The sequence below is a fragment of the Notolepis coatsorum genome (genome assembly GCF_963971535.1).
Source record: "Notolepis coatsorum genome assembly, chromosome: 2".
NCBI lineage: Eukaryota > Metazoa > Chordata > Actinopteri > Aulopiformes > Paralepididae > Notolepis > Notolepis coatsorum.
The window spans coordinates 180,346,770-180,369,483 of NC_140166.1; the positions used below are offsets into that span (position 1 = coordinate 180,346,770).

General features: G+C 42.5%; 1 protein-coding gene across 1 annotated transcript in view; it reads left to right on the forward strand.

The window, feature by feature from the left end:
- The window catches only part of kita (KIT proto-oncogene, receptor tyrosine kinase a), a 54,734-nt gene that overhangs the window by 19,740 nt on the left and 12,280 nt on the right, over positions 1 to 22,714 (forward strand). Inside the window, exons 5-13 of the mRNA XM_084307427.1 lie at positions 1,822 to 2,014; positions 3,488 to 3,674; positions 6,164 to 6,279; positions 7,161 to 7,275; positions 12,792 to 12,979; positions 19,939 to 20,045; positions 20,232 to 20,358; positions 21,843 to 21,947; positions 22,398 to 22,508. Coding sequence (XP_084163553.1) covers positions 1,822 to 2,014; positions 3,488 to 3,674; positions 6,164 to 6,279; positions 7,161 to 7,275; positions 12,792 to 12,979; positions 19,939 to 20,045; positions 20,232 to 20,358; positions 21,843 to 21,947; positions 22,398 to 22,508 — 1,249 coding nt within the window. The remainder of the gene's footprint in view (positions 1 to 1,821; positions 2,015 to 3,487; positions 3,675 to 6,163; positions 6,280 to 7,160; positions 7,276 to 12,791; positions 12,980 to 19,938; positions 20,046 to 20,231; positions 20,359 to 21,842; positions 21,948 to 22,397; positions 22,509 to 22,714) is intronic.

Here is a 22,714-nt window from a genome sequence, read left to right on the forward strand (position 1 = left end):
TGCCACCAAATTTGATATGGTGCTTCCTAACATAAATGTTAGGTCATTTACAGAAGCTTTTTTCTGATATCGTTTAAAGTTTAGTGTGTCCATGGAAACGAACCACAAAGGTATCCTCTTGAGGAAGATTTTCCCACATGCACTTTGGCGACTTCTAGCGGCTCGGGTGTGCATATTTTCTAATAAAATATATATATATAATATTCAGGTGACAAAATCCGTTCAGTGTTTCTCGAGTTACATGCCAATATGTGAGGCGTGCGCCGAAGTACATAGTGTTGTACAAATACAACACCAACTCCCGGGGCTCTAGCTCCGTCAATCATTTGGCGATCTTGAAAATGATTGGACAGGGTTGTAGCCAAGTGTGGCTTTCCAATTATACCCCACATGGGGATAGACGAATCAGGGAAAAGTCACGAGCGAAAACAGGAAGAGAAAAACCGCAGAATGAATTGAAGTCTATGAGGAAATAAAAACCAGGAACGCTACACAGTTGACCTAAATCGCTCCTAATCACTAATTTCTGAATGGATTTTTTATGAAATTTGGTCATGTACTACACAAGACTTCAGGCTATATGTTTCAGCCATACGAATTTCTGGGGAAATACTACTTCTGGACTACTAACTACTACAGAAAAACGTGAGTAACAAGTTTTTCTACAACTTAAGTTCAGACCTATGTTACACTATTTCATTAGCACTAAAAGTTAATTATCTTTATTTTATCAGAAACTTCAGAATGTCATCTTTCAAAAGATACCAGGCTCATGCATGTGCCATAAGTATAAAGTAGTGTTTTGGTTTGCAAAAGAAGTATGCAGTCCTCAAAAACGAAAACTAAAATGGCCAATTTTGGGGGCGCCTGTTAACTATTTGCTCATTTGTATGTTAATAACACAATATTTAAAAGTCATAATACAAATGATTTTTTATTTTGTATCCAAATTCAATGTGTAAAGTTTCTTTCAGATAAGATGAAAGTATATATTTTTTTATCATTAAGTGGTAGTACAGTACCTACCTTCTCTTAACCTACAAACTCTCAATCGCAGGGCAGAGACGCTAACCAGAACCCCACTGAGCTGGTTAGAATCAGACCTATCAATGCACAAACAATGCACCTGAATTTGAACCTGTGTGGGAGGTAAAAGAGGTCAAAGAGGAACCTTCAGTCAGGGCTGCTCTGCTACACTCAACCTCCTATTTGATCTTCCCCCACCGAAAACCATTTAGGTCACGTCACCACAGTAACACCTAGATTCAATACTGGGGGCCACCGCATGGGGAGCAACACATCTACCAGTGAGCTCAAGGGGAACCCTCCCCATGGCATAGTAAGCTTCAGGCAGGGCTATTCTCCACCAACTCACACACTCAAGGTGGATAGATACTTTAACTTGAATGACTCTGAGCTGTTTGTGTTCTTGGCATAGTTTTGGTGTCGTTTTGTCTTGTTAGGACACACAGTTCAGATGCAGTAAACAGCCACCTTCAGGATTTTACAGAGCACTGGACTGGACACAGTGGACATAGACATGAAGATCGGAAAAGGGTAGAATTATTCCAGCTGACAAGCTGATGTTGATGTGTAGGTATGCATGTCGTAAAATAAAATGTTTCCAGATATCATTGAAGGCCATGTCTAGGCTGTTATTGGCTGAGGGTGATGAGATATGGGGTTAGAGTTCATGTTGCCTAAGGTGCAGGATCCTGGCTCTGTGTGTGTAAGGTGTGTATGGGTGTGTGTATTTGCATGCTTGGTGAGGGGAGGGGAGGCATGCACGTTTAATCTCTAGAGATCTCTGGGCGTTGACAGGGTGCCGTCTCGTATCTACAGCAACCAGCAAAGGTTGACAGCACTTCACGTATCCTGGCTGAGCCCTTCATCCACGTACGCAGCGTCACCCTCCTCATCGCCACCGTCACAGCACAGGATTCTGGGAGGTACCGGTGTGAGGCTCAGAACGAGAGAGGGATCAGCTCTGAGTCCATGTGGCTAGACGTTTATGGTGAGTAGAGGAGAGCATGTGCCTACACACACTAGGGTAGGCTAGACGTTTATGGTGAGTAGAGCATGTGCCTACACACACTAGGGTAGGCTAGACGTTTATGGTGAGTAGAGCATGTGCCTACACACACTAGGGTAGGCTAGATGTTTATGGTGAGTAGAGCATGTGCCTACACACACTAGGGTAGGCTAGATGTTTATGGTGAGTAGACTACGTGCCTACACACACTAGGGTAGGCTAGATGTTTATGGTGAGTAGACTACGTGCCTACACACACTAGGGTAGGCTAGATGTTTATGGTGAGTAGACTACGTGCCTACACACACTAGGGTAGGCTAGATGTTTATGGTGAGTAGACTACATGCCTACAGTAGGGTGACCAGGTGTCCCCCTTTTGGTTGTACTGTCCCACCATTTGAGACCGTGTCCCACATATTGAGAGGATGTCCCTCTTTTCGAAGCAAAAAAAAAATCGAACACAAGACATTCCTGTCAAGTGATAAAGTTTGAATATTTAAAACAGATGTTAGGTGGTAACAAGCCGGCTGCCAGTGCCAAGATGAATGTGAAGAGATATAATTCTGTATTTAATTTGTATTTATTTTGATTTAACCTTTATCTATTCGGTGAAGACGAGTTATTCTAATAAAAAAAATTACATTATCTATCTGTCCCACTTTGTCCCACCAAAATCTTACTGTTGTCCTGCTTTTGGACTTTTTGCATCTGGTCACCCTAGCCTACAGCCCTACACACACTAGGGTAGGCTAGATGTTTATGGTGAGTAGACTACATGCCTACAGCCCTACACACACTAGGGTAGGCTAGATGTTTATGGTGAGTAGACTACGTGCCTACACACACTAGGGTAGGCTAGACGTTTATGGTTAGCATCGGCTAGCCCGAAGGCTATTATGAACGTGTCGAAAAGATTCCAGCCGGTGAATCCACAGAATGAGTGGCATGTCAGGCAGGGCGAGGAACGGAGAGAGATGTGAGAGTAAAGAATCCATAATCCTTGTCGCCAATATTGTGTATAATAACTTCACAAGATAAGACATTCAAACACTCGCATGTCGCAAAGCCCACCGTCCCGTCTTAAAGGCACAGTCAGTTTTAATTTCTTTCAAATTCGAATTTCTCCGTTCATGTTAGAATCTGGTGTTTTTATGTAAATTCAAAATTGAATTCGATATTCGAATATAATGTGACTACACACACTAGGGTAGGGAATTAACAGGGAGCCTTTGGTGATTTTGTAAAACACAACATAAAAAAGGCCTACTCTGATATACAATCAGTTAATCAGTTGAAAAACACATTTTCCATCTACAAAAACAAACTCTTCAAGAATGTATCACATTTCTACAGTCAAAACGATTTCAGATCGGGGTTACCTGGTAAGAATGGTAACCTCATTGTCCTTCTAACTAACATGTCCTCTAAAATCTCTCTTGTTTCTTTGTTTTCCAGCTAAAGGCTTCATCAACCTCTCCCGCCCTGAGAACAGTACCATTCGGGTGCGTTCAGGAGAGAGCCTGTCGCTCAGCGTGGACATGGAGGCCTACCCTAAACCACACAGCTTCTCCTGGAGCTTCATGGGACAAGAGCTGACGAACACCACAGATCATGTTATCACCACACAGAACCATTCGCACAGGTAAACACACACAGACATGCACGGATGTGCACGTCTGCACACACACACACAAACACACAGACCTGCATGCATACTTGCATGCGTGTGCATGCATGCACACACACACAGTAAGTTTCAAGTTTCAAGTTTATTTCGTCACGTCCCTATCCTTTTACAGTGAGACATTTTATAATTTTGTTTCTTGGCTCCTCGCCCTAACCCTAGAGGTAGTGCAAACAAATGTACTAAAAATAATTCGCGACAAAAACTTTGCAGAATAGTGCATACAATAACAAAAAAAAGGATAGCAACAATTTATCTGTGGTGTGTGCAAGTCAGTATTGTGTGCAAATAAGTAGCAGGGATATAAATCAAATATTTTTCCTCAGTTCACAGGCCAGTAGCCAGCTATTAGTGTTGTTTGTTTATCTGACTGGAGAAAGAAACTGTCCCTGAGTCTGCTGAGTCTGCTGGTCCAGGCCGTGAGGCTGCAGTACCGTTTCCCGGATGACAACAGCTAAAACAGTTTTTGGGGGGTCCTTAATTATCCTGCAGGCTTACAGACGCATCGTCCATTGTATATATCCTGGACTCACAACCACAGATGTTCTGGGCCGTTCACATGACTCTGTAATGCTTTGTTGGTTGAGGGCAGAGTAGTTTCCATACCAGGCGGTGATGCATGGTTGTGCCTCTGTAGAAGCCCATAGGATCTGGGACCCCATGCTGGACTGAGGTGAAAGAGGCATTGTTGTGCTTTCTTCACCACCTGGCTGGTGAGCACGTCCAAGATGAGGTCCTCTGTGATGTGAACACAGAGGAAGTAGAAGCTGCTGACTCTCTCCACAGCAGACCTGTTGATGTTGATGGGGTCCAGCCTTTCTCCCCCTCTCCTGTAGTCCACGACCATGCAGCTCCTTGGTCTTGTCAACGTTGAGGGAGAGGTTGTTCACCCTGCGGGGTTGTCAATCTCTTTCCTGTAGGCCGTTTCATCGTTGTTGGTGATTAGGCCTGTTGTGTCATCGGCAACTGTCATCACCCTGGGGGCCTCCTGTGTCGGGTCCCATCACCCCCCCCCCCCCCCCCCCCGGAAGTCCAGTATCCAGCTGCACAGGTTGGGGGGTTGAGTCCTAGTGTTCCTGAGTTTGGTATCATGTCTGGTGGGGGACTATGGTGTTGAATGCTGAGCTATAGTCACATATGAGTTATTTCCCTCCAGGTGGTTGAGGGCGCTGTGGAGTGTTGTGGCTATTGCATCGTCTGTCGATCTATTTTGCTGGCAGGCAAATTGGTGGGGGTCTTTTCCGGTGATGGTCAGTAGTCCGCTACAGATTAATTTCTTGACATGCCTCTTGAAGCATTTGCTCACTATGGGAGTGAGAGGGTAACCGGGCGCCAGTCATTCAGGCATGTTACCTCGTTCTTTTTTTGGCACCGGCACAGTGATGGATGACTTCAAGCAGGAGGGGACTGTGAGGTTGAATATGACAGTGACCACGCCAGCCAGCTGCTCCACAAAGGTTCCGATCACTTGGCCCGGGATGCCGTCTGGTGCGGCCGTGTTGCGTACGCTAATGCGCACGTCATCCTCGGCAATGACCCGTTTCGGCTGGGGGTGGGGTTTCTCCTGGGAGGTCGGTGTGGTTAACCACAGACACACGGACATACATGCACACATTCACAAAAGCACACACACATGCACGCGCACACACACACATGCACACACACAAACATGCACACACAAACAGGCACACACACAGTCAGTCTCTCACTCACTGCCAACATGCTCAGGGCTTTACCACGGTGATAAATGTCTTCATTACACCCTCTGCCTGAAATGTAACACCTTGGTTTTCAACTGGCCCTAGATCAGTGTAGGTGATTACACCTCAGTGTGACACCAGGCCTCCAGCTCTCCTACAGCCACATTATTCCACAGCTGCAAGAGACGTTTCACTCGAAACCCTGCTGAGCCTTAGGGGTTACCAGTGAAGCGGAGCTCTGTCTCTTACAACTAGAGAGAATAGAATGGGCAAGTTTCAACACATTTCACTAGACATTCCACTCACGCTAAACTCAATGATTTGTTATTTATTTATAGAAAACAAAAACAAATTATAAGAAATTGTGCCAAACCCCAATGACCTGCATTAGCATCTCTAATCATTCCTACTTAAACTATCTCAAGATAAGATAAGATAAGATATTCCTTTATTGATCCCCTTGGGGAAATTCAGGCATCATAGCAGCATGGGGATGGGGGAGGGGAGGTACAGGTAGTACCAATTTACTATTTACAACCAAAACATTGGTCTAAGTGCTTTTTGAATGGTCTGAAATGACTATATCTCTATTTCATGTGTTTACTTATTGTCCTCTTTTTTTCCTTCTTTATTTTCTTTTAAAATGGCAACAACATTATGACCTATTACATTGTGATCCAGATATTCATTGTGGTCCATTAATACTATCGATCGTAAGATTCAAGGATTTTTTATTTACATTTCCAGTTACAGCAGCGAGCTGAGGTTGGTGCGGCTAAAAATGTCAGAAGGCGGAGTCTACACCTTCCAAGCCTCCAACGGCGACGCAACCGTCAATCACTCCTTCACAGTCTTTGTGATCAGTAAGTCATCTAAAGGTTTTCTAAAGGTTTTCTAAAGGTTTTCTGTTCCCTGGTCTTCACGTGATGAATGCATATCTGTGACAAATGGAAATGGCGTGCGTGCGCGAGCGAGCGCAAGCTTTGCGTAGTGGGCGTGTCAACAGTGGCAGATGGCACTTTTATTATTTTTGATTATTTAGGTTTCAGCAGCGGCAACATTTTTGCTGTTATTCTATTAATACAAAGAATTTTATAAAGAATGTTCTGTTATAATATTCCATTCCATTACGTCCTGATGTTTTATGCTTTTTGTATTGGTATCAAAGTAAGAATTTTGGTATTGTGACAACACTAATCCCATCTATACCCCAGTAAAAGCTGTTGTTTTGAACACACCACACAAGATTAAAACATGTTGTACTTCATCCGAATAGAGGCTTTGGAACAGAATGTTTGTGTAGTTATCTTTCTTCCTGTATGGCTGCCTGTAACCATTGGCAACCACTTTCAAAAGAAAACTAATTTATGTGCAGTGGAAGAGTAGGTAAAACACAGTCACAGGCAGCCATGCTGGAAGACGGAAAACTATAATAATAATAATAATAATAATAATAATAATAATAATAATAATAATAATAATAATAATAATAATAATAATAATAATAATAATAATAATAATAATAATAATAATAATAATAATAATAATAATAATAATAATAATAATAATAATAATAATAATAATAATACATTTGATTTATATTGCACTTTACATTTCTCATCTCAAAGTGCTGCAGTTAAAAGCATTTAATACAACAGAAAAGAAGCATATAACTAGACCAAAACATTCTGTTCAAGGCCCTAGTGATGTCATTCCCACTTGACATTCATCTGTGTTTTCTCAGGTAAACCTCAGATTGTGTCTCACGAGGGTCCGGTGGACGGACAGGTGCGTTGTGTAGCCGAGGGTTTCCCTGCACCCCAGATCACCTGGTTCTACTGCGAGCAGCCGTACATTAGGTGAGATTATGAGACCGGCAAGCCACTCCTCTCCCAATTAAAAGATCAATTTGGTCTTAAACAGACACAGAAACTAGACATATATGGGCACAAATAGTGGAATTTTATTAATTGCTCAGGTGTTTCACATACAGTATTAAAATAAAATAAAGTTACAGGGCAGCGTTGATTGATGTTCTGACTGCTTATCGCCAGGCTGGAGTTGGCTCACTTCTAAAGCTGTAGTGAAGAACGGCTTGAAATCTTGCTCCAGTATCAAGCACAATTTTAACTGAGAAAAATAACTTATGGCCACTTACAACAGAGTCCCTTGATCTCTCACTCAATATATCTGTCTGAAATTGGGCTCAGTGGTACCGCATCCGATTTATGCTAGTAAAACAGTGTTGGAGTTGTAAAATGTGGGTATGTCTGCAAAACCGAGACTCTTGTGGATTCAAAGAGCCCAATGGAATTAATGTGATTATTATTAATAGAGGAATTTCACAGAATGTTTAGGATGCCCATTTGCCCTCCATGTTGGAAGAAGCAACAGTTGCTATGTCTTGATATATGAGAAGATTTATAAATTGATGTCTTATTACTGAATATTGTAAACAATTCACAGTGGAACAGTAATATTGTGCTTTTCCACTGCACATAAATTAGCCCTTTTCTTTCGTAAGTGGTACCAATGGTTTACAGGCAGCCATACTGTAAGAAATAGAACTACACAAACATTCTGTGCAGAGCCTCTGCTATGGGAGTAGCAGAGTCAAACTTGACCTCACTGTATAAAATTACCCATTGTGGCCTTTAAGATAACCACAGCCTCATGAAAACATACTTCCAGAAACTAGAGGCTTGTATGACAGTGTCTATTTGTCTACAGTAGGTACACTGAAAATATGGGTTTTTTTATTAGCCATTTTCAGAAAACAAAAGCTCACCATCCAATCTTCAAAAGTTGTTGATACTAAATCACAGTATTTCATATTTCATAAACATAAAACAAAAAGTTCGGAAATGTGTGTTTGGTAGATTATTTCTCTGTTGTAACAATGCTTCTTGGCAATACATTTTATACAGTTGGAAAGCCTGTTTATTGAAGTTTTAAATGGTGCCCCATTTGTAAGGAACATGCATTTGTGGGTTGCGCCCATGAAAAAGTGCGAAACCTTATTCAAACTAGGCTTGGGCGGTATGACGGTATTACGGTATACCAGGGTATTTCGAGATCCCGCCGGTATGATTCTCAATACCGTGACATCACAGACTGCTATTACACTGAGTTGATTGTAGTACACAGCACGCGCCAGCAGAGGGTTACATGGCTACCGTTCTGAGAGCTAACGTTGATACCTGGATGGTGCTGGCTAACTGGCTACCGTTCTGAGAGCTAACGTTGATACCTGGATGGTGCTGGCTAACTGGCTACCATTCTGAGAGCTAACGTTGATACCTGGATGGTGTGGGCTAACTGGCTACCGTTCTAAGAGCTAACGCTGATACCTGGATGGTGCGGGCTAACTGGCTACCGTACTGAGAGCTAACGTTGATACCTGGATGGTGCGGGCTAACTGGCTACCGTTCTGAGAGCTAGCGTTAATACCTGGATGGTGCGGGCTAACTGGCTACCGTTCTGAGAGCTAACGTTGATACCTGGATGGTGCGGGCTAACTGGCTACCGTTCTGAGAGCTAACGTTAATACCTGGATGGTGCAGGCTAACTGGCTACCGTTCTGAGAGCTAACGTTGATATCTACTAACTGGCTACCGTTCTGTGATTTGTTTACTTGGTAACACGGGTTCCTAAGGAATTTAGGTTCGAGGTTGAAGAAAGTGCACTTTTAGGTTGAAAGAACAGCCCTAATGTCAACGTGTTTCAATATAAGCGTTATGTATGGTGATAACGAGCATATTGTTAGCTCCGCCCCCCCCCCCCCCCCCCCGCTGATGAAAATGAAAGTCATACCGTCATATACCGTATACCGGGGTATTATGTCAGCAAGGTATGACGGTATGAAAAATGATACCACCCAAGCCTAATTCAAACAGCTTATTCTGCAGTTGCTATTGACTCTTGTTTGGTGTTGTTTGGTGGATTGGATGATTGAAGTCTATCAGTAACAAGGAAGAAACAATAAATATTGGCAATCTTACAATTAATTCATTTAACAAACAGCCAGGAGCCTCAGTAGCGTGTGGAAGAACCATACACAGCCACAACAGCCTGGCACCTCCTCATGCTGGACACCAGCGTGGTAACACACTGCTGTGGGATGGCATTCCACTCCTCAACCAGGATTTGTCGCAACTCTCAAGTCAGCCAACGTGCTTGTGTTGGTCACCCTAGCACGAACAGCAAACCCAAGCTGATCCCACAAGTGTTCAATTGGGTTGAGTTCAGGACTGTTGGCAGGCCATTCCATTCTCTCTACTCCCAAATTCTGGAGGTAGTCTCTGATAAACCCCGCTCTGTGGGGGCGAGCGTTGTCATCTTGGAGGATGGAGTTTGGTCCCAGACTGGAGATATGGGATTGCCCTTGGTAGGGGGTAGGTGCGGAAAAGTGACCATAGCTCAGTGTAGGAGTCCGATCGAGGTCCATATCTGAGGAGGTGCCAGGCTGTGTATGGTTCTTCCACACGCTACTGAGGCTTCTGACTGTTTATTAAATTAATAAATTGTAAAATTGCCAATATGTTTCGTTCATCATTCATTCATTCAATCATCCAGTCCACCAAACAACACCAAACAAGAGTAAATAGCAACAGCAGAATAAGCTGTTTGAATAAGATTTGTCACATTTTTCATGGGCGCAACCCACATACTCAGCTGTGCTGCTCATCCCACAAATGCATGTTCCTTACAAATGGGGCACCATTTAAAAGGTAAATAAACAGGCTTTCCAACGGTATAAAATGTATTGCCAAGAAGCATTGTTACAACAGAGAAATAATCTACCAAACACAAATTTCCTAACTTTTTGTTCTATGTTTATTTCAAGTCTTATTCAATGTCATAAGGTCTTGAGGTGATCATCAAGAACATGTTTTTTATTTATTTATTATTATTGTTATTTTTCAATTTACGTTTAATTTTGCCTGCTCATGCCCTTGGTGTTAACCTAGCTTTGAAAAAAAATCAAGTGGGCTTGGGCAAACACAGCAATAACATGCATTCCCTAAAGACATCGCTGTGAAATCTTATTTTCAGTACAGACAAACTTTCTAACCTACACCTTATCATATCACTCCTTCTCATCAGTAGCACTACAGTAAATAGAAAAAGTTATACAAGACAAACCTTTCTCCAATAATAACAACAATTAATGATTTTTCACTTCTTTGGGGCCGAGCTTCTAAAGGTCATTCTTGCAGGTATTAGAGAAGTAGATTCAAGATTCAAGAGATTTATTTGTCACAAACAAGACACGTAGTGAAATGAAGGTGGCCATGCCTGCCTTGATTGTGCAAGAATACAAATAATAATAGAATAAAATAGAATAGTAGTAGGGCCCGGCCACACTGATCCATTGTGACTGTCCGTCTATCTTTGTTTTGAATCAGTGTCCGTTCAGTTGGACAGGGCTGATGGTGAGTCCATCTCTGCGAGATCTGTATCCGTTTTGATGGACAGAAAGGTTTGGAGACAATGAACGTTCTGGAACATCACTGATAAATCTCTGCCTGCTAGCAACGCTGCAAACACATGATTATGTCAGCTAGGTTCTAATTAAAAACAAACCAATGGACAGCAATACCTTCCGCCTGTGCTGACTCGTGATTGGTTGACTGTGATGAGATGACTCCCATGTGACAAAGGATCGTCACAGCGACGGGAACTGTACATACGTTTAGGAGGAGCACATGGTGATCATAGCAACCACCAATCCCAGGCGGCACAGGCAATGAATCACGAGTGATTATCCAAACGTTATCCAATCATTTTAATTGCATCCAAAGCTATTTGTGAGGATGTCAAACTCAAACAAACATGCAACAGTTACCCCCTAACAGTGGCACAGTGTCTGGCAACAATACAGTTACCCCCTAACGGTGGCACAGTGTGGCAACAATACGTCTAGTAGACTCAAGGGATTTGTTTATGCACCAGATAATGAGAGACTCTCAAATTCACTTTTTAAGCATTGGAATTCAGACTCCTTTACATAGTCACATGTACATCACACTAACAGAGACACGTAAATGTGCTTTAAAGTGAGGCACGGGGTAAGCCTGTGACCTGGCAGATGTTGGAAATACAACCGCTGTTTGTGGTATGAGTCTGTGAAATTTAGAGCCTCTTCCCCCCCCCCCCCCCCCCCCCCCCTGCTTATCATGTTTTTGTGAAAGCAACACAACTTCTGGAGTTATGTCTGGTTTCTGTGTTGTGATGTTATTGAATATTCAAGATTCAAGAGGTTTAATCGTCACATACATACACAATACATATAGTGAAATGAAGGTGGCCATGCCGCCTTCGATTGTGCAAAAAATACAATAGAATAATAGAATAAAATAGAATAGATAATAAAATAGACATGATAAAAAGTACTAAGATAAAATACAATACAATGCTAAGTTTACGAATTAAAAGGTAATGGGTCCTATGTACACTACTATACAATATCCTATACAATATACAGTTATACTATGTATACTAAACTATCCTAGCTATACTAACTATACTATACAGAACATACAATAATGTATTATTCTATTCACTTCTTACAGCTGAAGGGTAGAAGTATTGCGGAGAAAAGCTGTTTAGTTAGGGGGGACGGGGAGTGTGTGACACACCTGGTACTGCGAAGATTTGTTGTGAACCGTCACTCCTGAAAACGGTATGCTGGTATGCACAGCAGTGCATTACATTTTTGTTCCATAGTTTCTCTCTGGACGCCCGTTGTTCGGGGAAAATGTCTGTCAGATGCGAGGGAACAGGTGGATAGCAGTAAATGAACTGTACATTCCAGAATTCCTCCCTTCTTTAATTGTTTTCTTCCCAAAAGCTGCTTTTCTTTTGCACACCCTCTTCATGCTCGGTCGAATACAAACACGATCACATGTGCAGTAAAAACGTTAGAGGCCCGTCAATCACCAAATGTAAACAGATGGGCTGCCCCACCAGCAACAAGAAGTAATACAATGGAGGCAGTCTCTAGTTGATTGACTGAGCTCTTCAAATACAAACACTAGGTAAATACCAGTCTATTTACCCATCTACTTAATTCTATTTGCAGTTTTTTCGTGGCTGTTAAAGGTTTGTTTACATTGGTAACGTTGGCAAACACTAGATTAAACATTTCAATTCTCAAACCCTTAAGAATGTACGTGAATATACCTCCCAGAACATTTCTATTTTTAACATTTCACAACCCAGCAGAGGACTAAAGTGGTTTGGACAGGTAAGAGTGAAGAAATAATGAAAATACCTTGAGACTCCCCAGAGATACATTTAAATGATTGTTGTTTACATCAGGAATGTAATTAACTTTTATTTAACACCCTCCTACCCCGACCCCAACCCCCAGGTGCTCACATCAGCTGAATGCCACCCAGGAGCAACATGATGTGATCACGGTGACGGTGTTCAGCCCTGTGTTTGGGAAGACGGAGGTGGAGAGTCGCCTGAACTTCAGCAGAGGAAGGTTCCACACTCTGGAGTGCGTGGCTACGGTAGAGGGAGAGCAGGCGTACACCCTCTTCTCCATCAGCGGTGGTGAGAGGAATGATAATATAATGTAATATAATACAATACAATACAATACAACACAACACAACACAACACAACACAACACAACACAACACAACGTAATGTAAAGTAAAAAATTGCTCTATGTTTTTATGATGTCTGTCCATGTCCAAAATCAGGGACCATGATGGAAATAAGTGCTTACAATAAGTCAAGAACAAAACAAAAACACCATAAAGTCCAATTTTTTTAAAATAAATGCAAAATAAATGCAACACTCCCAGACATACCCCACACGAAATGTGTTAATGTGTTCACGCTTCTTTGTGCCAGTCAAGAGGCACACTACAATACAATATAATATAATATACTACACAGCGAATACACATGTAGCTACACGTGAGTACTGTATGCATACTGTACAGATACTATACTGGGCACAGGGTTGTGGTCCATTTCAAATCAACTTTCAGTCAAATGCAACTTCACTAATTAATTTAATTGAATCGAGAGGGAATTTAACTTAACCATGACACATGCATGGGGCATGGGGCAAGAAATGGCTCGGGAGGTAAGGCAGTCATCTGGTTCCCGGTTCGATTCTAGCTCTTGAGCAAGACACTTAACCCCCTAACTGCTCCCGAGGAGCAGGTTGGCACCTTGCATGGTGTGTGAATGTGTGAGTGAATGGGTGAATGTGAGGTATAAGTTGTAAAGCACTTTGGATAAAAGCACTATATAAATGCAGTCTATTTACCATTTACATGCACGCACATGTCATGCACATACACAAACACATGCATACTGTACATGCACGCGCACACACAAACACACACACACACACACACACACACACACACAAACACATGCATACTGTACATGCACGCGCACACAAAAAACACACACACACACACACACCAATATACCTCCTAACATCCATTTAGCAAACACACAAATACAGTGCACACTAATAACAGGTTGTTATTGTGGAGGGGGCGGGGCAGATGGGATGAAGGGGCTCCTGGGCGTCGGCTTGTCTCCCATCTTGTTGTCAGGAGGATCATTTGATGTTAATCCTTAGTATGTCCCCACTTTGAGATTAGAATGAAGTGCACTGTCATGTCATCGACAACGCTGTTTCAGTCAGCTAACATGACTAATGAAGACACCTCTGCTCATAACATCAAGTTGAGTGGCCCGGACTACACGGAGTGTTCCACAGTAACCTCCTGTTCACCTGCTTATGACACACAGCTTAGTGGGTGGTGGAAAACAAGGTTATCAGTGGTCTTCATCCTGCGCCATCACGCAAACCAAAGAAAGAAAAACTGCTAAACATTTACCCAGAGGACACATTTGAAATTTTTTGTTGAATTTCCTCCCTCAGTTTTCTGTAGACACAACAGCGTATGCAAAACGGAAACACCAAATAAACAAATCTGACATGCGTGACATAATCTGACATACAGAGGGGAGGGGGGGGGGGGGGGGGGGGGTAGTCCTTCATAATCTGTTGTGTAAACATTAGCGCGGAGAGATATATCAGACTCGATGGGCCATGATAAACATGGCATCACTTAAAGACAGGAATTAGTATTAGCCCCTTGTTTACTTTACGACCCAAAATCCTCCCCTATAACAAACAGCGTCTCCATCTGCTGTGGTGTCAGTCAGTCTAAAGAGTCGGGAGGCTGGGGAGAGAACTTGTGTTTGTGTGGGTCTGGGGACGGGGGGGACGGGGGGACGGGGGGGTTGTGGTGGGCAAAGCAGGCATGTGGGTGGGCAGCGACGGGCCTGCGGGGGCATGTGCCCGGGCTTTTAGTGCTTCAGAGACTAACGTGGGAGCAGGCAGAGGCGCTGACAGTGAGTGTGGAGGCGCAGCAGGGAGTTTCTGGCCCCGCTGGGAGTTCTGTGAATCTAGGAGGTGTCAGGGAGCTGCAGGGAGAATAGAGAGGAGCTTTTGGATACTGACAGGTTTACAGAGGATTAGTTCCTGCAGACTCTGCATTCTCAGATTTGAAGTGGATAGAAAGCTCCTTATGGCTAAAGAGCTTATTACACCCCACTCTACAGAGGAAAACAATAAGGCATCACAAACAGAACACTGGTATTATGCAGTTATTCACAGCCCATAGTGGGAACAGCATGGCAGTGGGGGGGGGGGGGGGGGGGGGGGGGGGGGGCATAACAAAACCAATAGGATGACTGTTGTGAATAGTGAAAGATAGCGTTGGGCTCTACCATGACATACCACTCTGCAGTGATCACACGACTCTGCTTGTAAAAAGCCTTTCAAGATGCTACACAAAACAAAACCACTGACGATGAACAGGATAGCGATCCGAAACGGTTCAAAATACATTTGTCCAGACTCGGGAGCCAGTCTCTCCTGCCTGATAGTATCACTTTGTTGTTGCTTTTCTTTTTTGCAGTCGTCCGAGGTGGGAAAAACTACAAAAAATTCCTACTCAAGTGAAAGTACTTTGATGAAAGTTTATTTAAGTAAAATAAATATTGCTGGTGTAAAAAAATATATACTTTGATAAAAGTACAAAGTAACTCATTTGAAAACATGCTCAGAGTGAAAGTCGGGGGGGGGGGGGGGTTCAGAAAGGTTGTTAAACAAGGTTTTTCTCATGCAATGCAAAAATAATAAGATGATAGAATATGTAAAGTTCATATTTGGTAACTCTTGATTGCATAGACCTTGTCGTGGAATAATAGAAAAAATTTAGCAGCAAGTAACAATTTCTGAGTCCAAAGTTGAATAAAAATGAGATTTAGCTTTAATTCCTCATATGGCCATACAAGGAAAATGCTCAGTTCAACATCAGAACACGTTGTAACACAAAATGTCTGACCGAGAAGTGAGAACGACTCTGGTCAGACATACAATTAAATATATGAAAATGACGTAGGAGAATGGAAAATAACAAGAAAGAACAAGATGGTGGTTAGAATAATCAATACTACGACTATGTTATGGCTATCCTGGAAGGAAAACAAAGCAGTTCCCACAACCATATGTTATGGCTCTGAAGAAACACACATCGTGTGACCCACAGCATATGGCATATAATGACATAAACATATTTCCACCACAACCTTTACAAAATAAAGTGCACAAACCAAAAATAAAGCAAGATTCAACATGACCATGTACTTAATGGTAGCTTCTGTGTCCGACTGTCCCAAAAAACATTTTCACTGTGACCAGTTGTACAGAAAATGTCAACACTCTCTTGTCTGTTTCAAGCGACACCTGCTCTTCACCAGTTAACTCGGTTAGTCTGATGAAGAGCAGGTGTTGCACTCAGGTGAGGTGGCCATTGGAGCCCTGTGGTGTGCGGGCTGTTTATGTATTTGTTTATTTTCAGTATTTTCTCACCTTTCTGCTCAGTGCCTGCCCTCTTTGGTTCGGATTTGCGTACATACTCTGACTCATCAAGCTGACTCTGGAGTGAGCTGGAAATTACAGGCCACTTTTGTTGACGACAAACGGAAAGCTCTTGTGAGAACAGCATGTGGCTGCTTGAGGCAAAGACGTTTGAGACACAGGTGTTCATTGTTGGTGTTTCACGAGTCCCTATTATAACCTAAAATCTAAACCGCCTAGCCACTTTATTCAATGATGTTACAAGCTCACTATCTGGTAAACAACAACAACCACGCAAACGCAAACCATCACTGAGATGGATGAGAGCTTTGTTAGCTGAGGTCAGCTCATAAGGACCTACTTGAAGCTGAGGTGGTGCCTTGATTCTCTATGATGTGGCCAAGGAATCACATCCATATTCTGCTTCATCTTGAATTCAGCTGGATTTATAGCTCTGCTGACTTGCCTCCTGGCTCGTCCATCTCCACCTCTTTACACTCAGCGCCAACTTGTTCCCTTCCTCACTGCTAATTGACGCTGCGATTTACAGACTGGCGCAACACTTATGGAAAGCCTATGAAAGCTTTACTTTGTAACAGATGCTATTTAAAATGAAACTAATCACAATTACCCTCAACATAGGGGCCCCCCAGGGCTATGTTCTGAGTCCCCTCCTCTACTCCCTGTACACACATGACTGTGTGGCTCAGCGGAACAACAACACAATCATCAAATTTGCTGACGACACAGTAGTGGTGGGCCTGATCTCTGCAAACGACGAGAGGGCCTACCTGGAAGAGGTCAAGGGCCTGGCGGGATGGTGCCAGGAGAACAGCCTCTTCCTGAACGTCAGCAAAACAAAGGAGATGAATGTGGACTTTAGGAGGTCGGGGGTCAGGGACTACAGCCCCCTCAGCATCGATGGGGCACCGGTTGAGAGAGTGAACAGTTTTAAGTACCTCGGAGTCCACATATCTGAGGACTTGACATGGACCACACACATTGACAGTGTTGTGAAGAAGGCACGACAATGCCTCTACTTCCTCAGGCGCCTAAGGAAGTTCCAAGTCAGTCAGAAGATCCTTAAGAACTTCTACTCATGTACAATAGAGAGCATCCTGACTGGCAATATCACCTCCTGGTTTGGGAATAGCACCGCACAAGACCGTAGCAGACTACAGAGAGTGGCACGTTCAGCCGAATGCACAATTGGAGGGGGGCTTCCCACTCTCCAGAACATTTACAACAAGCGGTGCAGGGGTAAGGCTAAGAGAATTATCAAGGACTCCAGCCACCCAAACACTGCTGCAGTCAGGCAAGCGATACCGGAGTCTCATGGCAAGCACAGAAAAACTCAGAAGAAGCTTCTATCCCACGACCATCAGGTTGCTCAACGAACAATAACACTATGCAACAACCATCAAATGCACTCACAGCACACACATCCACACGCACACACTCACTTTAAACAAACAACACACTGCAGCACCCACTCTCCACACTTTAGAACACCTAAACACACTTTATATTTATTGGTAAATGATTTGCACTACAACCCATACCTCAGTACACCTTACTGTAAATTGTACCTCATCCCATTTCTGCTTTGCACTATATAGTATATTAGTATATTGCATAGTATATTGTATGGTAACTCAGTTACTTCTATTCTGCATTGAACATTGTACATATGTATATACTGAACACTGTGTCTACGTACGTGACTTCTATTTTTTACTTCTATTTTTTACATTCTATACTATTTTATTTCATACTTATCGTTTTGTCTAGCACAGTCTCTGGAGCGTAACAGAAAGAAGCATTTTGTATAAAAGTATTCCGTACTTCTGTATGACAACTATTAAAGAAACTTGAACTTGAAACTTGAATTACGTCAAACAAAATATACTTAAGTAAAAATGTAAAACTACTGAGAAAAGTACAATTACACAAAGAAGCAACTCAATTGAAGCAACGTTATTCTGTTGTTGCTACGCAACTACGGCTTGGGGGAAACATTCACCCGGGTACATTGTGTACGCTTCATTTATTTATTTATTTTCAAATCATACGTATATCTGCTCTACCTATTTCATAACAGGTGAGAATAAGGAACAAATATTTATATCGTTAATTATTGGCTGTGAGGCTGTAAACGGCAGATAAATGTTAGCTGCTAGCTACTTCAGCAAACGACCAGTCAGAATCACAAGATCTAATGTGTTTCTGGGAGGGGGGGAACTGGAATTGGTTTCCCATTTCAAGTACTCATCTTGGACTCGAACCTATCCTTTAAGAAACATGTCAAAAAAGTGAAACGCAGAATAAATTTTAATTTCGTTAATTTTAGACAAATCCGGCCTTTTTTAACAGTTTAACAGCAAAAACGTATCTTCATTACATGATATTCTCACACATTGAATACTGCTTCACAAACTGGTAATTTTCTGGTGTCACTGTCATGAAACACATCGAACAGCTTTATCATAGAGCCATCAAGGTATTTGCCAGGAAACCATTGGCATACCACCACTGCAATATTTTGAAACAATATAGCCTTTTGAGCTTTGAAAATTTCAAAGTCTTAAAAAGCTCTTGTTTCATCTACAAATTCTTACATGGACTAGCTCCCCCTCCTGTACAGGAATTCAGTCTACCCGTCTCCATAAGGGAAAGCCCCACCCTTGCTTCTTTTAGAGGGCAACAAAAAAAAATTGCTGAAGACCAACCAGTCATGTGAACACATGTGACATGCTGTTATGTATTTGTAATTTTTTTTTACTGTTTTTATGTGTCCTGTTTTTATGTATTTGTACATTTCTTACTGTTTCTATGAGTCCTGTTTTTATGTTTGGGGACAACGGATGGAAATTAGCCTCGTGCTAAATCCTGCAATTTTTACACTCCACAGTGTTCATAAATTTTGCATTGTCCCGTCCAAATAAACGAATTAAATAAAATAAAAACATCGCTATAGTCCATTCTCAGTGTAGGTCAAGGTCAAGGTCAACTTTATTTATATAACACATTTAAAACCAACCGAAGTTGTACCAAAGTGCTTCACAATATAACACAGCGAAATACTAAAAAATACAATATAAAAACTGAGAAAAAAAAATACAAAATACAGTATACACAATCAGAAGCTGCTGTGTATGTGCACTGGAGGCTTCAAGTAGCCTACATGCCTTTTTCATGTTTATATGTTACTACTATTTAAAAACGGAGCTTACTTTTGCTCATACACACCTGTTGGTTGTCCCCTAAACTAAAATGGCGGCGGTCTCGTGACGTCAGAGTGTCTTTGATTGATTGATTGATTGAAAACTTTATTAACAGATTGCAGAATGGGTACAATACAGTACAGCTCAATACACACAATTGTTAAGGGGATGCAGACCAGAGAAAGACTTTCGTCTTGTTTACATCAGGGTCCCCCATTTTCAATTCATCAGGATCATCATGTCTTTGAGAATGATTGGAGGATCGAGGAAAAGAGGGTGCGGTTTGAGATAATGTCAATTACAGTAACAAGAGTAAATGTCATTGGTTGTCTTCCACCCTTGGCTATCACTGTCATCACTAACTGTGTGCGTCTCTCTCCCTACAGAGAGGACTGTTCCCCATGAGCTGTTCACCCCTCTGCTCATCGGCTTCGTATCAGCAGCAGCCCTGCTCTGTCTCATCCTCACCGTGCTGTTCTACAAGTACATGCAGGTGAGGCAGCCCTGCTCCAACCCTGTACGCTCTATGCATCCTCCTCAAATCACAACGGCTGCTTTCCAGTTGTGATTGGAGGATCAAGAAAAGAGGGCAGGGCTTGAGATGGATCCATAATCATACTATCTTCAGGGTAATTTACTTGCATTTAATCTTCATTCTGTCCATCTGTTTGTCTGCCAGAAACCCAAATACCACATCCAGTGGAAAGTCATCGAGGGTATCCATGGAAACAACTATGTGTACATTGACCCTACTCAGCTCCCGTACGACCACGAGTGGGAGTTTCCTCGAGACAAACTGCGTTTTGGTGAGTGCCTTTGCTTTCATCAGTCGCAGGACTAGCCATGTATCAAAACAGCTTGGGTGTTTACCAAGGGCCTCACTTATTGCATTAATCCATCATTCCTGCTTCAGACAACTGCACACAAAGTAGGCTACATTCCTGTTGTCACATTCCAGACGTGTGTAGATAGTGTACAATGACATCATCTCTACCACCCTTCAGGGCCTCTTACGATGATCAAGTCAAGAGTTCTATTTGTCACAGCATACAAGCTTACAGTGAAATGCGGGGGGGTCATGCCTGCAGCGATTGTGCAATAATAACAAGTAATAAGAATAGGAATGAGAATAAGACATTTGTGCAATAATACAAGTAATAATAATAAGACATAACAGGTATAATGTACATAATGTTTACAAAAAGCATGGTAAGACATGCTAAGGTCCTGCGATAGTGCAATACAATGTTAGTTACGGATGAGGCACTGGGTCTTATGTACACTACTATACAATGCTATACTATACAATCTACAGTTATACTATGTGTCCTTATGCTAACTTGCTATATCCATCTATTTACTATACAAGAACCACTCCTGTTCTTTTTTTAATTTTTTAAAGTGACCTTTTCATTGTGTAAAGTGACCGTTGAGTGTGAGCGTGTGCAGCATGTGTGTGTGTGTGTGTGTGTTCATGCTAAAGTGACTGTTAGTGTGTGAGTGTATACAGTGTGTGTGTGTTATGTGTGTGCTCATGTGTGCTTGTGTGTGGAGAGTTCAGTGTTCAAGACTCTGATGGCCTGGGGGAAGAAGCTGAGACGAAGTCTCTCTGTCCTATTTGCTGGTGTGCGCAGGCGTTTGCCTGACCGCAGCAGCATGAACAGGCTGTTGTTGGGGTGGTGAGGGTCTTTCATTATTCTGCAGGCTCTGGATTTGCACCTCTTGTTATATAAGACCTGCAGTAGTACGCTCAGCTGAGCGCACCACTCTCTGTAGGGCCTTCTTGTCTTGTGCCTTGCTGTTTCCATACCAGGCAGTGATGTTTCCAGTCAAGATGCTCTCTACAGCTCCGGAGTAGAAGGACTGGAGTATCTTCCCCGATACTCTGAACTTCCTTAACTGTCTCAGGTGGTAGAGGCGCTGCTTCGCCTTCTTCATGACTGAGTCTATGTGTGTTGTCCATGTCAGGTCTTCTGAGATGATCGATATACCCTCTGTTCGTAGCTCATCTAGTCACAGCCTTTGTGTTTTGGTCTGTGGTTCGTTCTGACTAACCCAGTTCCTGTGTTTTGTAATGATGAAACCCTGCCAACATGCTGTTATTGGCATTTTCTGGGTGTTGTTTTTAACCAACCAACCGACCTTAAACAGGATCCTGCGCGTCCTGGTACATTACCTACACAGCCCGGGGGCTAGGGCTTGTGTCCCAGCAACACTGGCATGCGTCCAGGATATGAGCGGGAACCAGGATGAGAATAACAGTCTTGTTTCTGTTTCTTTATGTCTTCAGGAAAGACGCTGGGATCTGGGGCTTTTGGCAAGGTGGTGGAGGCTACGGCATATGGACTCTCCAAAGCAGACTCCGTCATGACGGTGGCTGTGAAAATGCTCAAACGTAAGCCAAAATAAAACTCGAAAAACACATGCAAATGTAAACCCAAAACCCTCAGAGAAACACATGCAAACGTACGCCAAAGACCTCAGAAGAACACATGCAAATGAAAATAGAAGAAAAAGAGCCGAATTATATTTACTATATCTATACTGAATGTGCACAATAGGTGTGTGCCGTTAAAGGGCATCTATGCATATTAAACAATTTGCCTGCAGGGATTTAGGTGGTTTAAAGACACCCTTGGGTGGTTTTATGAATATTTAAAAGGCGTATTGTACTACTTCCCTGTCAAAGCAATGTTGTCCGTAGAAATATTTGTTTGTGGGATTCTATTCAATTACTTCCCCAGCAATCGCCTTTAATATACCAGCAAACGGCACTCACTGCTCCCATTGCATTACTCCCGTTTCCCCTCAACATGCCAGTTGTACACTTCTTCTATATCCACAGCGAGTGCTCATGCCACAGAGAAAGAGGCATTGATGTCGGAGCTGAAGGTTCTCAGTTACCTCGGAAACCACATGAACATTGTCAACCTACTTGGAGCCTGCACTGTTGGAGGTGAGGGGAGTCCGGGGGTCCTGGGGGTCAAGTTTGAGATGCCTGTGAAACTGTAGAAGTTGGTGTTGTTTTAAAAGACTCTAGGAGAGGAATAATTTTGCATTTGAATGGTGTAACGTTGTTACAGCATTATCCTATTATCTTATTATCAACTATTATCAATGTTTTTAAGCCTTCATTCAGTTTATGGACCTTTGTTTCCCAGT